This window comes from Oncorhynchus masou, chromosome 11 (assembly GCF_036934945.1).
Source record: "Oncorhynchus masou masou isolate Uvic2021 chromosome 11, UVic_Omas_1.1, whole genome shotgun sequence".
Classification (NCBI taxonomy): Eukaryota; Metazoa; Chordata; class Actinopteri; order Salmoniformes; family Salmonidae; genus Oncorhynchus; species Oncorhynchus masou.
The window spans coordinates 13180828-13198724 of record NC_088222.1 but is presented as its reverse complement, the minus strand read 5'-3'; the positions used below and the strand labels follow the sequence as shown (position 1 = coordinate 13198724).

At 45.5% G+C, this 17897-nt stretch overlaps 1 protein-coding gene across 1 annotated transcript in view; it reads right to left on the bottom strand.

Annotated features, from left to right (window-relative positions):
• Positions 1 to 15857, bottom strand: part of LOC135548139 (dopamine beta-hydroxylase-like) — a 40147-nt gene extending 24290 nt beyond the window's left edge. The window contains exons 1-4 of the mRNA XM_064977430.1: positions 15043 to 15857; positions 11316 to 11462; positions 4495 to 4752; positions 1136 to 1312 (exon numbers count right to left, since the gene is read on the bottom strand). Of these exons, the coding sequence (XP_064833502.1) occupies positions 1136 to 1312; positions 4495 to 4752; positions 11316 to 11462; positions 15043 to 15408 (948 nt within the window). The 5' untranslated portion in view covers positions 15409 to 15857. The remainder of the gene's footprint in view (positions 1 to 1135; positions 1313 to 4494; positions 4753 to 11315; positions 11463 to 15042) is intronic.
• Between the last annotated feature and the right edge of the window lie 2040 nt (positions 15858 to 17897).

The window sequence follows — 17897 nt, the reverse complement described above, 5'->3', positions numbered from 1 at the left end:
ACAGGTGTCCTTCCTAACTCAGTAGCCGGAGAGGAAGGAAACCGCTCAGGGATTTCACCATGAGAACAATGCTGACTTTAAAACAGTTACAGAGTTTAATGGCTGTGATGGGAGAAAACTGAGGATGGATCAACATTTTAGTTACTCCTCAATAAGAAATGTGTTGTATTTTCCCCAAACATAACACTTTGTATTCAGGACAAAAAGTTAATTGATTTGACACATCTTTTGCAGTATTACTTTTAGTGCCTTGTTGCAAACATGATGCATGTTTTGGAATATTTGTATTCTGTACAGTCTATATTATTTTCCCTCTGTCAATTAGGTTAGTATTGTGGAGTAACTACAATGTTGTTGATCCATCCTCAGTTTTCTGCTATCACAGCAATTAAACTCTAACTGTTTTAAAGTCAGCATTGTTCTCATGGTGAAATCCCTGAGCGGTTTCCTGTCTCTCCGGCTGCTGAGTTACGAAGGGCGCCTGTATCTGTGTAGTGACTGTGTACATTGATACAATATCCAAAGTGTAATTAATAACTTCACCGTGCTCAAAGGGATATTCAATGTCTGCATTTTTTTATTTTATATTTTACCCATCTACCAATCAGTACCCTTCTTTGCGAGGCATTGGAAAACCTCCCTGGTCTTTGTGGTTGAATCTGTGTTTGAAATTCACTACATGACTGAGGGACCTTACAGATAATTGTATGTGTGGGGTACAGAGATGAGGTAGTCATGAAAAAATAATGTGAAACACTATTATTGTCCATGCAACTTATTATGTGACTTGTTAAGCACATTTTTACTCCAGAACATTTTTTAAGCTTGCCATAACAAAGGTGTTGAATACTTATTGACCCAAGACATTGCAGCTTTTCATTTTTAATTAATTTGTAAACGTTTCTCAGAACATCATTCCAGTTTGACATTATAGAGTATTGTGTTTAGGCCAGAGAAAACAAAACTATCTACATGTAATGTTTTTTTAATTCAGCCTGTTTTTTTAAATTCAGGCTGTAACACAACAAAATGTAGAAAATGTCAAGGGGTGTGAATACTTTCTGAAGGCACTGTAAGCACTTGAAAAAAAAGGAATACTATTTGAACCCAGTGCTGGTGTCTGTGTGTGTATTACCTTAGCCCCCATAGCCCAGGCCGCCAGAACATGGCGACAGTAGTTGAGGCTGGCGGGCTTCATCTTGGAGTCACAGGACCCGCTGTACTGTGGGACTGTACTCATCTCAGGAGAACACTCAAACACTTCCATGTGGTGCACTATGGCCTCGTTACCAGGGGTTACCACCGACTCATACTGGGGTGGGGGTGATGAAGAGGGAAGAGGATTGAGGAGGAGGAGGAGGAAGAGGAGGAGGAGGAGGGAGGAGGAGGAGGAGGAGGAGGAGGAGGAGGAGGAGGAGGAGGAGGAGGAGGAGGAGGAGGAGGAGGAGGAGGAGGAGGAAAGAAGAGGTGGAGATTGATTGGTATTGACTCTACTGTTGTGATTTTCAAACTCATTGCTATGCCCAAGGACTGGGTAGGGCTAAGCAATAAGGATGGGAGGGATATTGTCATATTGATTACATTCATACACTTATCCAAGTCTATTCGAATGCCTAGGGGCCAGGGTTTGATGGAATTGGACTCGATGGTTCCATCCATAGAAATATAATTACTAGAATAATCCTAATAGAATTACTAAATGTCATTCTAATTCTATGGAATAACTAAATGTCATTTTAATTCTATGGAATTACTAAATGTCATTCTAATTCTATGGAATTACTAAATGTCATTCTAATTCTATGGAATAACTAAATGTCATTCTAATTCTATGGAATAACTAAACGTCATTCTAATTCTATGGAATTACTAAACGTCATTCTAATTCTATGGAATTACTAAATGTCATTCTAATTCTATGGAATTACTAAATGTCATTCTAATTCTATGGAATTACTAAACATCATTCTATTTCTATGGAATTACTAAATGTCATTCTAATTCTATGGAATAACTAAATGTCATTCTAATTCTATGGAATAACTAAATGTCATTCTAATTCTATGGAATAGCTAAATGTCATTCTAATTCTATGGAATAACTAAATGTCATTCTAATTCTATGGAATAACTAAATGTCATTCTAATTCGATTGTCACGCCTTGGTCTATATTTATTATGTTATATTCATTTATTGAGTCAGGCCAGGGTGTGACATGGGTATATTTGTAGTGTGTTTCATCTTGGGGTTGTGTGGGGTGTATAGATTAGTCTATGGCTGCCTGAGGCGGTTCTCAATCAGAGTCAGGTGATTATCGTTGTCTCTGATTGGGAACCATATTTAGGTAGCCTGGGTTTCACTGTGTGTTTGTGGGTGATTGTTCCTGTCTCTGTGTTTGTTGCACCAGTCAGGGCTGTCTATTGAGCGCACTCTCGCGCCTTCTCTCGGTTTTCGACATTTGTTGTTTTCTATTGTTCGTGTTCTTCTTCATTAAAGATGTATCGAACGAACCAAGTTGCATTTTGGTCCGATCCTTATTCCACCTCTTCGTCAGAGAAGGAGGCAGAAGAAAGCCGTTACAGAATCACCCACCACAAACGGACCAAGCAACGTGTCAACGGGCAGGAGCCACAGGAGAAGCAACAAAGGCAGCAACAGCGATCACAGGACTTCTGGACTTGGGAGGAGAAATTGTTCGGAGAAGGACCCTGGGATCAACCTGGAGAATATCGCCGCCCCAAAGAAGAACTGGAGTCGGCAAGAGCTGAGAGGCGCTGGTATGAGGAGGCAGCGCGGCGACGTGGATGGAAGCCCGAGAGTCAGCCCCAAAAATGTCTTGGGGGGGTGGCTCAGGGAGAGTGTTTCAGAGTCAGGAGTCAGACCTGAGCTCACTCTCCCTGTTTATCGTGAGGAGCCAAGGAGGAGACCAGAACCGGTGTTGGAGGTGAGCGAAGCAGAGACTGTGAAGGAGTTAATGGGGAAATTGGAGGAGAGAGAAATGAGGGAGTTGCTGTGTTGGTATTTTGCATGGAATTCGCCCGACGGAACGTGTCAGGGATTTAATGGCACCTGGGTCAGCGCTCCATACTCGTCCTGAGGTGCGTGTTAGTCGGCTGGTGAAGTTGGTGCCAGCCTCACGCACCAGGCCTCCTTTGCACATCCCTAGCCTTGCACGTCCTGTGCCAACACTGCTCTCAAGATCTCCAGTACGCCTTCACGGTCTAGCCCATCCTGTGCCACCTCCACACACCAGCCCTCCAATGGCAGCTCCCCGCACCAGGCTTCCTGTGCGTGTCCTCGGCCCAGTACCATCAGTGCCAGTACCACGCATCAGGCCTACAGTGCGCCTCGCCTCTCCTGCACTGCCGGAGCCTCCCGCCTGTTCAGCGCTGTCGAAGCCTTCCTCCTCTACAGCGCTGCCGGAGTCTCCCGCCTGTTTAGCGCTGCCAGAGCCTTCTGCCTCTACAGCGTTGCCAGAGTCTCCTGCCCGTTTAGCGCAGCCAGAGCTGCCAGTCTGCATGGAGCAGCCAGAACTGCCAGTCTGCATGGAGCAGCCAGAGCTGTCAGTCTGCATGGAGCAGCTAGAGCTGCCAGTCTGCATGGAGCAGCCAGAGCTGCCAGTCTGCATGGAGCTGCCAGTCTGCAAGGAGCTGCCAGTCTGCAAGGAGCCGCCAGTCTGCAAGGAGCTGCCAGTCGGTGTGGAGCTGCCAGAGCTGTTAGTCTGCATGGAGCAGCCAGAGCTGTCAGTCTGCAAGAAGCCGTCAGAGCTGTCAATCTGCATGGAGCAGCCAGAGCCGCCAGTCTGCAAGAAGCCGCCAGAGCTGTCAATCTGGGGGGGGTTCTGTCACGCCTGGTCTATATTTATTATGTTATATTAATTTATTGAGTCAGGCCAGGGTGTGACATGGGTTTATTTGTAGTGTGTTTCGTCTTGGGGTTGTGTGGGGTGTATAGATTAGTCTATGGCTGCCTGAGGCGGTTCTCAATCAGAGTCAGGTGATTATCGTTGTCTCTGATTGGGAACCATATTTAGGTAGCCTGGGTTTCACTGTGTGTTTGTGGGTGATTGTTCCTGTCTCTGTTTGTTGCACCAGTCAGGGCTGTTTCGGTTTTCGACATTTGTTGTTTTCTATTGTTCGTGTTCTTCTTCATTAAAGATGTATGGAACGAACCACGTTGCATTTTGGTCCGATCCTTATTCCACCTCTTCGTCAGAGAAGGAGGTAGAAGAAAGCCGTTACATCTATGGAGCTACTAAATGTCATTCTAATTCTATGGAATAACTAAATGTCATTCTAATTCTATGGAATAACTAAATGTCATTCTAATTCTATGGAATTACTAAACTTCATTCTAATTCTATGGAATTACTAAATGTCATTCTAAATCTATGGAATAACTAAATGTCATTCTAATTCTATGGCATTACTAAATGTCATTCTAATTCTAATTCTATGGTTCCATCATTGAAAAAGACTAGGTTTAGCGGTTTACCATGACAATGTGGTTCTTGGGCATGTTGGGTGGCAGTTGGAAGATGTGGCACCAGTAGGTGGTCTCCTGGGTGGGGATGGTGATGTCTGGGGTCCGGACCTCCAGGGTTTGTAGGTCTCGGGGCAGGGAGGGAGGTGGGGTGTCTGGGCGCAGCAGGAGGGCCCTCTGCACTCCCGTCTCAATCTGGGACAGATTGAGCTGCTGGAGCGAGCGGATTGGCTGATCCAACACTCCGTAGATGAGGTGAACAGTACCCTCCTGCCAATCAGAATCAAGCACAGTCTTTATTATTCCTCTCTTTACCGCTTTTCACCTACTATACTGTTCTCTCTCTGTCTCTCTCTGTCTCTCTCTGTCTCTCTCTGTTTCTCTCTTTTCACCTGCTATACTGTCCTCTCTCTCTGGTCTCTCTCTGTCTCTCTCTGTCTCTCTCTGTCTCTCTTTCCACCTACTATACTGTCCTCTCTCTCTGGTCTCTCTCTGTCTCTCTCTGTCTCTCTCTGTCTCTCTTTCCACCTACTATACTGTTCTCTCTCTGTCTCTCTCTGTCTCTTTGTCTCTCTCTGTCTCTCTCTGTCTCTCTTTTCACCTACTATACTGTTCTCTCTCTGTTCTCTCTCTGTCTCTCTCTGTCTCTCTCTGTCTCTCTCTTTTCACCTGCTATACTGTCCTCTCTCTCTGGTCTCTCTCTGGTCTCTCTCTGTCTCTCTCTGTCTCTCTTTCCACCTACTATACTGTTCTCTCTCTGTCTCTCTCTGTCTCTCTCTTTTCACCTACTATACTGTTCTCTCTCTGTCTCTCTCTGTCTCTCTCTTTTCACCTGCTATACTGTCTCTCTCTCTGTCTCTCTCTCTCTCTTTTCACCTGCTATACTGTCCTCTCTCTGTCCTCTCTCTTTTCACCTGCTATACTGTTCTCTCTCTGTTCTCTCTTTACAGTTTTACTTTTTAATTAGTTTTTCCCTCACTCAACTTTTTTTTCCCCTTCAACTTTTTCACTCCGGACACTTTATCTGGACGTGGTTCGTCAGGACCTCCACCAGCCGAAGCTAAGTAGTAACATTAACATGATGTCTTCTAATTGCAGTCGCTGTACTCATAATATACAAGAGAACGATCGCCTTACGGCGAGGATAGCTGTGCTACAAGCCCAGCTTCAGACGCAATCGTTAGGCAAGGGTAATGTCAGTGTAGGAAATGATGAAACAGTGTCTGTGCCACCAGTAAGTACAGATAGTAACGTTAGTATAAATCCCCTTGCACGGCGCCATTTCCGTTCCAATTTTCTGGAAGCTTGCTTCAGAGCTCGGGTATTTTCTGTATACCAGGGAGCTAGATTGAAGCAGCTCTTTCAGTAGTTTAGTTGGAGTAGGGTCCAGTATGCAGTAAATTTCTGTGTTCCGTTTTAGGACCGCTATTGTTTTCACTATATATTTTACCTCTTGAGGATGTCATTCGAAAACATAATGTTAACTTTCACTGCTATGCGGATGACACACATCTGTACATTTCAATGAAACATGGTGAAGCCCCAAAATTGCCCTCGCTTGAAACCTGTGTTTCAGACATAAGGAAGTGGATGGCTACAATCGTTCTATTTTTAAACTCGGACAAAACAGAGATAGTTGTTCTAGGTCCCGGGAAACAAAGAGATCTTTTGTTGATTCTGACAATTCATCTTGATGGTTGTACAATCGTCTCAAATAAAAATGTGAAGGATCTCGGCGTTACTCTGGATCCTGATCTCTCTTTTGACGAACATAACAAGACTGTTACAAGGACAGCTTTTTTCCGTCTAAGTAACATTGCAAAAATCAGAAACTTTCTGTTCAAAAATTATGCAGAAAAATGAATCCATGCTTTTGTTACTTCTAGGTTAGACTTCTGCACTGCTCTACTTTCCGGCTACCCGGATAAAGCACTAAATAACTTCAGTTAGCGCTAAATACGGCTGCTAGAATCCTGACTAGAACCAAAAAATTTGATCACATTACTCCAGTGCTAGCCTCTCTAGAATGGCTTCCTGTTAAGGCAAGGGCTGATTTCAAGGTTTTACTGCTAACCTACAAAGCATTACATGGGCTTGCGCCTCCCCATCTTTCCGATTTGGTCCTGCCGTAAATATCTACACGTACGCTACGGTCACAAGACGCAGGCCTCCTAATTGTCCCTAGAATTTCTAAGCAAAAAGCTGGAGGCAGGGGTTTCTCCTATAGAGCTCCATTTTTATGGAATGGTCTGCTTACCCATGTGAGAGATGCAGACTCGGTCTCAACCTTTAAGTCTTTACTGAAGACTCATCTCTTCAGTGGGTCATATGATTGAGTGTAGTCTGGCCCAGGAGTGTGAAGGTGAACGGAAATCCTCTGGAGCAACGAACCGCCCTTGCTGTCTCTGCCTGGTCGGTTCCCCTCTCTCCACTGGGATTCTCTGCCTCTAACCCTATTACAGGGGCTGAGTCACTGGCTTACTGGTGCTCTTCCATGCCGTCCCTAGGAGGGGTGCGTCACTTGAGTGGGTTGAGTCACTGACGTGATCGTCCTGTCTGGGTTGGCGCCCCCCCTTGGGTTGTACCGCAACGGAGGGCTATACTCGGCCTTGTCTCAAGATGGTAAGTTGGTGGTTGAAGATATCCCTCCAGTGGTGTGGGGGCTATGCTTTGGCAAAGTGGGTGGGGTTATATCCTGCCTGTTTGGCCCTGTCCTGGGGTATCATCGGATGGGGCCACAGTGTCTCCTGACCCCTCCTGTCTCAGCCTCCAGTATTTATGCTTCAGTAGTTTACGTGTCGGGGGGCTCGGGTCAGTCTGTTATATCTGGAGTACTTCTACTGTCTTATCCGGTGTCCTGTGTGAACTTAAGTATGCTCTCTCTAATTCTCTCTTTTTTTCTCTCTCCCGGAGGACCAGATCCCCAGGACCATGCCTCAGGACTACTTGGCCTAATGACTCCTTGCTGTCCCCAGTCCACCTGGCCGTGCTGCTGCTCCAGTTTCAACTGTTCTGCCTGTGGCTATGGAACCCTGACCTGTTCACCGGACGTGCTACCTGTCCCAGACCTACTGTTTTCAACACTCTAGAAACAGCAGGAGTTGTAGAGATACTCTTAATGATCGGCTATGAAAAGCCAACCGGCAATTTACTCCTGAGGTGCTGACTTGCTGCCCCATTCGACAACTATTGTGATTATTATTATTTGACCATGCTGGTCATTTATGAACATTTGAACATCTTGGCCATGTTCTGTTAAAATCTCCACCCGGCACAGCCAGAAGAGGACTGGCCACCCCTCATAGCCTGGTTCCTGTCTAGGTTTCTTCCTAGGTTTTGGCCTTTCTAGGGAGTTTTTCCTAGCCACTGTGCTTCTACACCTGCATTGCTTGCTGTTTGGGGTTTTAGGCTGGGTTTCTGTACAGCACTTTGAGATATCAGCTGATGTAAGAAGGGCTATATAAATACATTTGATTGATACTGTTCTCTCTTTGTCTCTCTCTTTTCACATGCTATACCGTTCTCAATCTCTCTCTCTTTGTCTCTCTATCTCTCCCTCTCTCTGTCTCTCTCTCCCTCTCTCTGTCTCTCTCTTTTCACCTGCTATACTGTTCTCCCTCTGTCTCTGGCTCACTCCCTATCTTTATTTATCTCTCTCTCTATATCCCTATCTCTATTTATCTCTCTTTCTCTCTCTCTCTCTCTCTTCCTATCTTTAGTCACCTCTCTCTCTCTCTCCTTATCTTTATTTATCTCCCTCTCTCCCTCTCTCTCTCTCCCATCTTTATTTATTTATTTATTTATTTCTCTCTATATATATATATTTATTTATCTCTCCCTCTCTCTATCTCTCTCTCTGACTTTCCCCCCTCTTTCGTTTTCCATCTCTCTCTTAATTCAAGTCAAGGGGCTTTCTTTGGCATGTGAAACATGTGTTAACATTGCCAAAGCAAGTGAAGTAGATAATATACAAAAGTGAAATAAACAATAAAAATGAACAGTAAACATTCTACTCACAGAAGTTCCAAAAGAATAAACACATTACAATTGTCATATTATGTATATATACAGTGGTGTAACGATGTACAAATGGTTAAAATGCAAAAGGGAAAATAAATAAGCATAAATATGGGTTGTATTTACAATGATGTTTGTTCTTCACTGGTTGACCTTTTCTTGTGGGAACAGGTCACAAATCTTGCTGCTGTGATGGCACACTGTGGTACTTCACCCAGTAGATATGGGAGTTTATCCAAATCGGCTTTGTTTTCTAATTCTTTGTGGATCTGTGTAATCTGAGGGAAATATGTGTCTCTTTTCACCTGCTATACTGTTCTCTCTCTGTTCTCTCTTTACAGTTTTACTTTTTAATTACCGTTTATATTTTTAGTTTTTCCCTCACTCAACTTTTTTTTCCCCTTCAACTTTTTCACTCCGGACACTTTATCTGGACGTGGTTCGTCAGGACCTCCACCAGCCGAAGCTAAGTAGTAACATTAACATGATGTCTTCTAATTGCAGTCGCTGTACTCATAATATACAAGAGATACATTGGGCAGGAGGTTAGGAAGTGCAGCTCAGTTTCCACCTCATTTTGAGGACAGTGTGCACATAGCTTGTCTTCTCTTGAGAGCCAGGTCTGCCCACGGCGGCCTCTCTCAATAGCAAGGCTATGCTCACTGAGTCTGTACATAGTCAAAGCTTTCCTTAAGTTTGGGTCAGTCAGTGGTCAGGTATTCTGCAACTGTGTACTCTCTGTTTAGGGCCAAATAGCATTCTTGTTTGCATGTTTTTTTTGTTAATTATTTCCAATGTGTCAAGTAATTATATTTTTGTTTTCTCATGATTTTGTTGAGTCTAATTGTGTTGCTGTACTGGGGTTCTGTGGGGTGTGTTTGTGTTTATGAATAGAGCCCCAGAACCAGCTTGCTTATGGGACTCTTCTACAAGTTCATCTCTCTGTAGGTGATGGCTTTGTTAATAAAGGTTTGGGAATCGCTTCCTTTTAGGTGGTTGTAGAATTGAATGTCTTTTTTCTGGATTTTGATCATTAGCAGGTATTGGCCTAATTCTGCTCTGCATGCATTATTTGGTGTTCATGGAGGATATTTTTGCAGAATTCTGCATGCGGAGTCTCAATTTGGTGTTTGTCCCATTTTGTGAATTCTTGGTTGGTGAGTGGACCCCAGACCTCACAACCATAAAGGGCAATGGGTTCTATGACTGATTCAAGTATTTTTAGCCAGATCCTAATTGGTATGTTGAATATTTTGTTCCTTTTGATGGAATAGAATGCCCTTCTTGCCTTGTCTCTCAGATCGTTCACAGCTTTGTGGAAGTTAACTGTGGCGCTGATGTTTCGGCCAATGTATGTATAGTTTTTTGTGTGCTCTAGGGCAAAGGCGTCTAGATGGAATTTGTAATTGTGGTCCTGGCGACTGGAACTTTTTTGGAACAGCATTATTTTGGTCTTACTGAGATTTACTGTCAGGGCCCAGGGCTGACAGAATCTGTGCAGAAGATCTAGATGCTGCTGTAGGCCCTCATTGGTTGGCGACAGAAGCACCAGATCATCAGCAAACAGTAGACATTTGACTTCAGATTCTAGTAGGGTGAGGCCGGGTGCTGCAGACTTTTCTAGTGCTCTCGCCAATTCGCTAATATATAAGTTGAAGAGGGTTGGGGCTTAAGCTGCATCCCTGTCTCACCCCACGGCCCTGTGGGTCTTATTTTTTGCCTATTTTAACTGCACACTTGTTGTTTGTGTACATGGATTTTATAATGTTATATGTTTTTCTCCCAACACCACTTTCCATCAATATGTACAGCAGACCCTCATGCCAAATTGAGCCAAAGGCTTTTTTGAAATCAATAATGCATTAAGGGTTGGCAGGTAGCCGAGTGGTTAGAGTGTTGGACTAGTAACCGAAAGATTGCAAAATCAATTCCCGGAGCTGACAAGGTGAAAATCTGTCGTTCTGCCCCTGAACAAGGCCGTTAACCCACTGTTTCTAGGCCGTCATTGAAAATAAGAATTTGTTCTTAACTTGCTTGCCTAGTTAAATAAAGGTTAAAAAAAGACTTTGCCTTTGTTTGTCAATTAGGGTGTGCAGGGTTAATACGTGATCTGTCGTACGATAATTTGGTAAAAAGCCAATTTGACGTTTGCTCAGTATATTGTTTTCACTGAGGAAGTGTAGGAGTCAATGAAAATGTTAATGAAAATGCAGAGGATTCTCCCAAAGTAACTGTTGATGCATATCCCACGGTAGTTATTGGAGTCAAATTTGTCTCCACTTGTGGATTGGTGTAATCAGTCCTTGGTTCCACATATTGGGGAAGATGCCAGAGCTAAGGATGACGTTAAAGAGTTTAAGTATAGCCAATTGGAATTTGTTGTCTGTATATTTGATAATTTTATTAACACCACAGGCCTTTTTGGGTTGGAGGGTTTTTAGTTTGTCCTGTAGTTCATTTAAGGTAATTGGAGAATCCAGTGGGTTCCGGTAGTCTTTAATAGTTGATTCTAAGATTTGTATTTGATCATGTATATGTTTTTGCTGTTCTTTGTTATAGAGGCAAAAATATTGGAGAAGTGGTTTACCCATACATCTCCAATTTGGCTAGATAATTCTTTGTGTTGTTGTTTGTTTTGTGTTTTCCAATTTTCCCCGAAGTGGTTAGAGACTATGGATTCTTCAATTACATTGAGCTGATTTCTGACGTGCTGTTCCTTCTTTTTCCATATTGTATTTCTGAAATGTTTTAGTGATTCACTCCCTCTCTCTCTTTCACCCTCTTCCCCTGTGTGTGTGTCTCTCTCTGTCTCTCACCTCTATGATGTAATCCCTGGGGTCGCAGGTGCTGAAGGGTCTCTTGAACAGCAGGGAGAATCCCTCAGGTGTCTGCCTGGTGTCCATCAGCTGGTAGTCCTGTTGGCTGTCCAGACTCACATGACCCTGACTGTCACTCCACGCATCCTGGATTAACACACACAGAGAGAAACAAACACACACCCATCGGTCGGAATACACACACATGCACGCACACACACACAAAGACAGATACTAGATCAATTTTATGGACAGCAATCCACATGCTGTGCAATTGCAATTAAAGAACCCTAGAGATCTCCCAGCCAGCCAAGTATGTATTTCCATAAACATTCTGTGACATCTAACCCTAACCACAACCCTATGAGACAACGATGCCAAGCAATGGCCAAGTGAGCGTGCAAGATGCAAGTCCCAGGAGCCAATGGTAACAACTGAATCTGTCTCCTCCAATCACATCGTCCGCATGTAAAATGCACCGAAATAGAACCAGCCATCCAATACATGTTTGTTCCACCTTGCATGATTGCTTGAGGTTGGTGCAAAGTGTAAAGACTCCAAAGTAGCCACACATTTATTAAAAAGCCAAAATTAACCAGGGATGCTCCATGTGTCAGAGTTAGTTAGGCTCTGTGCGCCTCAGACTCCATTTTGAAGCAGTTTCGCTGTGCTGTTGTGACCAAAGTGGTCCTAGGATTTTAACAGAAGTTCTGAGTTATCTCTCTATCCTCATACCTCACCCCTCTCTCCCCTTTCATCCCTCTCTCTCTCTCTCCATTCATCTCCCCCGTTTGGACCTACTCCCTTGTACAGGGATTGGAGGGGCCATTCAACATTAATTTGGAGAGAGGGCGCAGAAGGAAGCTAGGCAGTTTTTCACAGAGAATCAGGCAGGCAGAGAGTCAGGCAGACCAGGGACGGGTCCAGGCAGAGAGTCAGGCAGACCAGGGACGGGTCCAGGCAGACCAGGGACGGGTCCAGGCAGACCAGGGACGGGTCCAGGCAGAGAGTTATGCAGACCAGGGACGGGTCCAGGCAGAGAGTCAGGCAGACCAGGGACGGGTCCAGGCAGACCAGGGACGGGTCCAGGCAGACCAGGGATGGGTCCAGGCAGAGAGTTATGCAGACCAGGGACGGGTCCAGGCAGAGAGTTATGCAGACCAGGGATGGGTCCAGGCAGAGAGTCAGGCAGACCAGGGACGGGTCCAGGCAGACCAGGGTTGGGTCCAGGCAGAGAGTTATGCAGACCAGGGACGGGTCCAGGCAGAGAGTTATGCAGACCAGGGACGGGTCCAGGCAGAGAGTCAGGCAGACCAGGGACGGGTCCAGGCAGACCAGGGATGGGTCCAGGCAGAGAGTTATGCAGACCAGGTACGGGTCCAGGCAGAGAGTTATGCAGACCAGGGACGGGTCCAGGCAGAGAGTTATGCAGACCAGGGACGGGTCCAGGCAGAGAGTCAGGCAGACCAGGGACGGGTCCAGGCAGACCAGGGACGGGTCCAGGCAGACCAGGGACGGGTCCAGGCAGACCAGGGACAGGTCCAGGCAGAGAGTCAGGCAGACCAGGGACGGGTCCAGGCAGACCAGGGACAGGTCCAGGCAGAGAGTCAGGCAGACCAGGGACGGGTCCAGGCAGAGAGTTATGCAGACCAGGGACGGGTCCAGGCAGACCAGAGACGGGTCCAGGCAGAGAGTCAGGCAGACCAGGGACGGGTCCAGGCAGAGAGTCAGGCAGAGAGTTATGCAGACCAGGGACGGGTCCAGGCAGAGAGTTATGCAGACCAGGGACGGGTCCAGGCAGACCAGGGATGGGTCCAGGCAGAGGCAGGAGGAGTGATAAGGGATGTATAATGTATGTGTGCTGCCCCACAGCAGATTAGTACAGAGAGAGATTTTTATTTTTTATTGTTTATTTTACTTTTGTATATTATCTACCTCACTTGCTTTGGCAATGTTAACACGTTTCCCATGCCAATAAAGCCCATTGGAGAGAGAGAGAGAGAGAGAGAGAGAGAGAGAGAGAGAGAGAGAATCTGTGAATGGCTGGCACACCATTGTGACCTTTCTGCGCCCAACAGCCTTTCGCACCGTTGTGACCTTTCTGCTCCCAACAGCCTTTCCCACCGTTGTGACCTTTCTGCTCCCAACAGCTTTCCCTAAGGCTGGGAAAGAGGATATCATCCCAGATAGACAGACAGTAGGCTGGAAAGAGGATCTCATCCCACATAGACAGACAGTAGGCTGGGATCCTTCCTGTCCTCACATGGAACGAGAGATGTTCTTTTGAGAGCATTGCAAAATTTAGCAGACATTAAATGTTTATTTTGAGAAAAGTATATTTTCCCTTGGTGGGGGAAAACCTTTGGATGATCGCAAGTTTCTACTAGTTTATTGAGTATACAGCATTTCCAGAAATTGGTTTTCACATGATGTCAACATTCAACATTCAATGTCTTTTTTTTGTCCATGCAGTTTGGATCTATTAATTCCTAATCTTGTCAAAAGTTTGATATGCAGCAAATGCCCATTTCAATGGCCTTATTTATTCTCTACTTTAGGAGGATGTGGACACATCCTGCCTGGCAGTCTACCATCAACAGAACCAGCTCTTACGTAAAGCAATATAACAGGTACCAGCCACAATGTGGCAGATTGCCGTGTTTCTTACTCAATCTTGTTCTGGGGGCAGCTCTGCCTCGAGGGCAGAAACAAATGGGATTGGTTAAATTTAGGCAAGTAATCCTAATTGGTTAAGGTTAGGCGTTGTGCTTTCTTTCTTTCACGTAATCATTCACATTTGTTCTGCCCTGTAGGCAGCACTGCACTCTGAATCAGATTGAATAAGGAAAACACCACTGAGCTACAGCATTATTCCTTCCATGTGGGAATGAAGCCCTCAACCTTGGTAAACATCACACTCTCTAATGAACCTGCCAAATCATTGGAAACACATTGAGCCACTGTCTCTCTTAAACTAGCAGAAACACCCCTTATTGAAAGCAACAGAACACGACCCAAATGCTATTCCCTATATAGTACACTACTTCTGACCATAACCCTGGTTTAAAATGGGTCACCTCATAAGAAATAGAATGTTATTTGGACGCAAAATAGGACTAGTGCCCTTCCTTACTCCAAACTAGGACTAGTGCCCTTCCTTTCTCCAAACTAGGACTAGTGCCCTTCCTTTCTCCAAACTAGGACTAGTGCCCTTCCTTTCTCCAAACTAGGACTAGTGCCCTTCCTTGCTCCAAACTAGCACTAGTGCCCTTCCTTTCTCCAAACTAGGACTAGTGCCCTTCCTTTCTCCAAACTAGGACTAGTGCCCTTCCTTTCTCCAAACTAGGACTAGTGCCCTTCCTTTCTCCAAACTAGGACTAGTGCCCTTCCTTTCTCCAAACTAGGACTAGTGCATTTCCTAACCCCAAACTAGGACTAGTGTCCTTCCTTTCTCCAAACTAGGACTAGTGCCCTTCCTTACCCCAAACTAGGACTAGTACCCGTCCTTATCCCCAAACTAGGATTAGGGCCCTTCCTTTCTCCAAACTAGGACTAGTGCCCTTCCTTTCTCCAAACTAGGACTAGTACCCGTCCTTACCCCCAAACTAGGATTAGGGCCCTTCCTTTCTCCAAACTAGGACTAGTGCCCTTCCTTTCTCCAAACTAGGACTAGTACCATTCCTTACCCCAAAGTAGGACTAGTCCTTACAATATGCCACTTCCTTACCCCAAAGAAAGACTGGTGGCCGTCGTCCCAGAGGACCACCAGGTCAGCGTTGGTGAGCTCCCCGCGGTCGGACATTCCCAGGACCAGGCCATGTTTCATTTCGCTGCAGCGCACCTCCAGATACAGCTCCTGGAGGGGGTAGGAGATGTTCCAAGAGAGCTGGAGGTGTCCGCGGGGGTCCAGGGGCATATGGTAGGGCAGCTGCACCGGTGTGGAGGTGGAGGTTGGGGTGGATCCTCCCCTGGAGGGGCTGGCAGCAGGATCTACCTGGTAGGAGGCTACCAGGATCACCACCAGGGTGGCTAAGACGGTCAGGTACATCAGAGTCACGTCCTGCAGCCTCAGGTTCTTGTTGAACAGGCGCATACTGTGCAGAGACTATTGTCTGGGTTGGTGGGTTGGTTAGTCGGTTGGTCAGTTAGCCGGTGTCAGTTGGATGGTGAGTTGGTTAGTCGGTTGGTCAGTTAGCCGGTGTCAGTTGGATGGTGAGTTGGTTAGTTGCTTGTTTGGTCTGTTAGTCTCAGTGTAACTCAGTCCTCACAAAGAGCATCTGACGTGCCTCTCATTCTCTTGTCTACCAATTGTTTTTTCACAGTAACGCTCTCTTCTCTTTCTTCTTATTTCTCCAGGTGGTTCCTCATGCCTGGTTAGTGGGTTATCTGGTTTTTCACAGTATCCTGTCTTCTCAGTTCCTCATCTTTTTCTAACTAGTCTCTTTTTCTCTCGATTGAATGCCATCGAACACCGTCTTCTTGTTTTTCTGTTTCCTGTCTCTTCTTGGTTGGTGTCTCTCCTCTGGCCGGTGTCTCTCTCTGTCTCTGCGACCTGTCTCATCCCTCTCACTCTCTTTCTAGTCTTTTAAAGGAAATCCCATGTGACCCCTGACTCTTTATCTGGTTTAACAACATTATGTTTGTTGACCAAAATTCAATTGTTTTCATTAAGCCCTCGGGTCAAGCACGGTTTTCGACATCTGCCAGTCCATAATTGATCCTAATGGACCATGGACATTATCAATGGCAATCCAGACAGACTAACTGAGTTTTATTGCCTATTCAATCTCCTCTGGTTTTGGCCTCATAGGCCAATTGGGGATGTATGGCTGGATTTAAGGGAAGTCTGATGCTCAAACTCTGACCTTGGTTGCTATCTGTCTGATCAGGCAGAAGACCAGCCACAACGTGTACGTGAGCCATTCTAGCACCGCATCACCTGACCAGTCAAAACTCTGGGACCTTTCACCATGACAACTGCTTTGAGATTATGATCTGAGGAAATAATTTTTAAAAAAATGTTATTTTAGTTTGTCGTGACATGATATCGAAACAGACTTTACGGCTCTCTGGTTAACTCTCACGTTCTTCTGCAGATTATGCTTTCATTGATTTGACTGTCTAATCAACAACAAATAGCACTGACAGAAAGGCCTGTAATAACGGAAACAGAATATTCATAATGAATGAGAACATTTTCTATGAATATGCCAATGTTAGTCCTTGTAGAGTAATTATTTTAATCTGGAGTAAGACACACACACATTTTGCTATTTGTCCTTGTTGCTGAAAGCTGGTATCATGCTATCGATCTCACCAGGTGTTGGTTTTCAAGGAACAATCCTCCTTCACCTGGCTTTCACCTGGCTTTCAACTGGCTTTCAACTGGCTTTCACCTGGATTTCACCAGTCTTCACCTTGCTTTCACCTGGCTTTCAACTGGCTTTCACCTGGATTTCACCAGTCTTCACCTGGCTTTCACCTGACTTTCAACTGGCTTTCAACTTGCTTTCAACTGGCTTTCACCTGGCTTTCAACTGGCTTTCACCTGGCTTTCACCTGACTTTCAACTGGCTTTCACCTGACTTTCAACTGGCTTTCACCTGGCTTTCACCTGGCTTTCAACTGGCTTTCAACTGGCTTTCACCTGGATTTCACCAGTCTTCACCTGGCTTTCACCTGGCTTTCAACTGGCTTTCACCTGGATTTCACCAGTCTTCACCTGGCTTTCACCTGACTTTCAACTGGCTTTCAACTTGCTTTCAACTGGCTTTCACCTGGCTTTCACCTGACTTTCAACTGGCTTTCACCTGACTTTCAACTGGCTTTCACCTGGCTTTCACCTGGCTTTCACCTGGCTTTCACCTGGCTTTCAACTGGCTTTCACCTGACTTTCACCTGGCTTTCACCTGGCTTTCACCTGTCTTTCACCTGTTTTTCACCTGGCTTTCAACTGTCTTTCACCTGGCTTTCAACTGGCTTTCACCTGGCTTTCACCTGGCTTTCACCTGGCTTTCACCTGGCTTTCAACTGTCTTTCACCTGTTTTTCACCTGGCTTTCAACTGGCTTTCACCTGGCTTTCACCTGTTTTTCACCTGGCTTTCACCTGGCTTTCACCTGTTTTTCACCTGGCTTTCACCTGGCTTTCACCTGGCTTTCACCTGGCTCTCACCTGGCTTTCAACTGTTTTTCACCTGGCTTTCAACTGGCTTTCACCTGGCTTTCAACTGGCTTTCAACTGGCTTTCACCTGACTTTCACCTGGCTTTCACCAGTCTTCACCTGGCTTTCACCTGGCTTTCACCTGGCTTTCAACTGACTTTCACCTGGCTTTCACCTGGCTTTCACCTGGCTTTCACCTGACTTTCAACTGGCTTTCACCTGACTTTCAACTGGCTTTCACCTGACTTTCACCTGGCTTTCACCTGTCTTTCAACTGGCTTTCACCTGACTTTCACCTGGCTTTCACCAGTCTTCACCTGGCTTTCAACTGACTTTCACCTGTTTTTCACCTGGCTTTCAACTGGCTTTCACCTGACTTTCACCTGGCTTTCACCTGGCTTTCAACTGTCTTTCACCTGT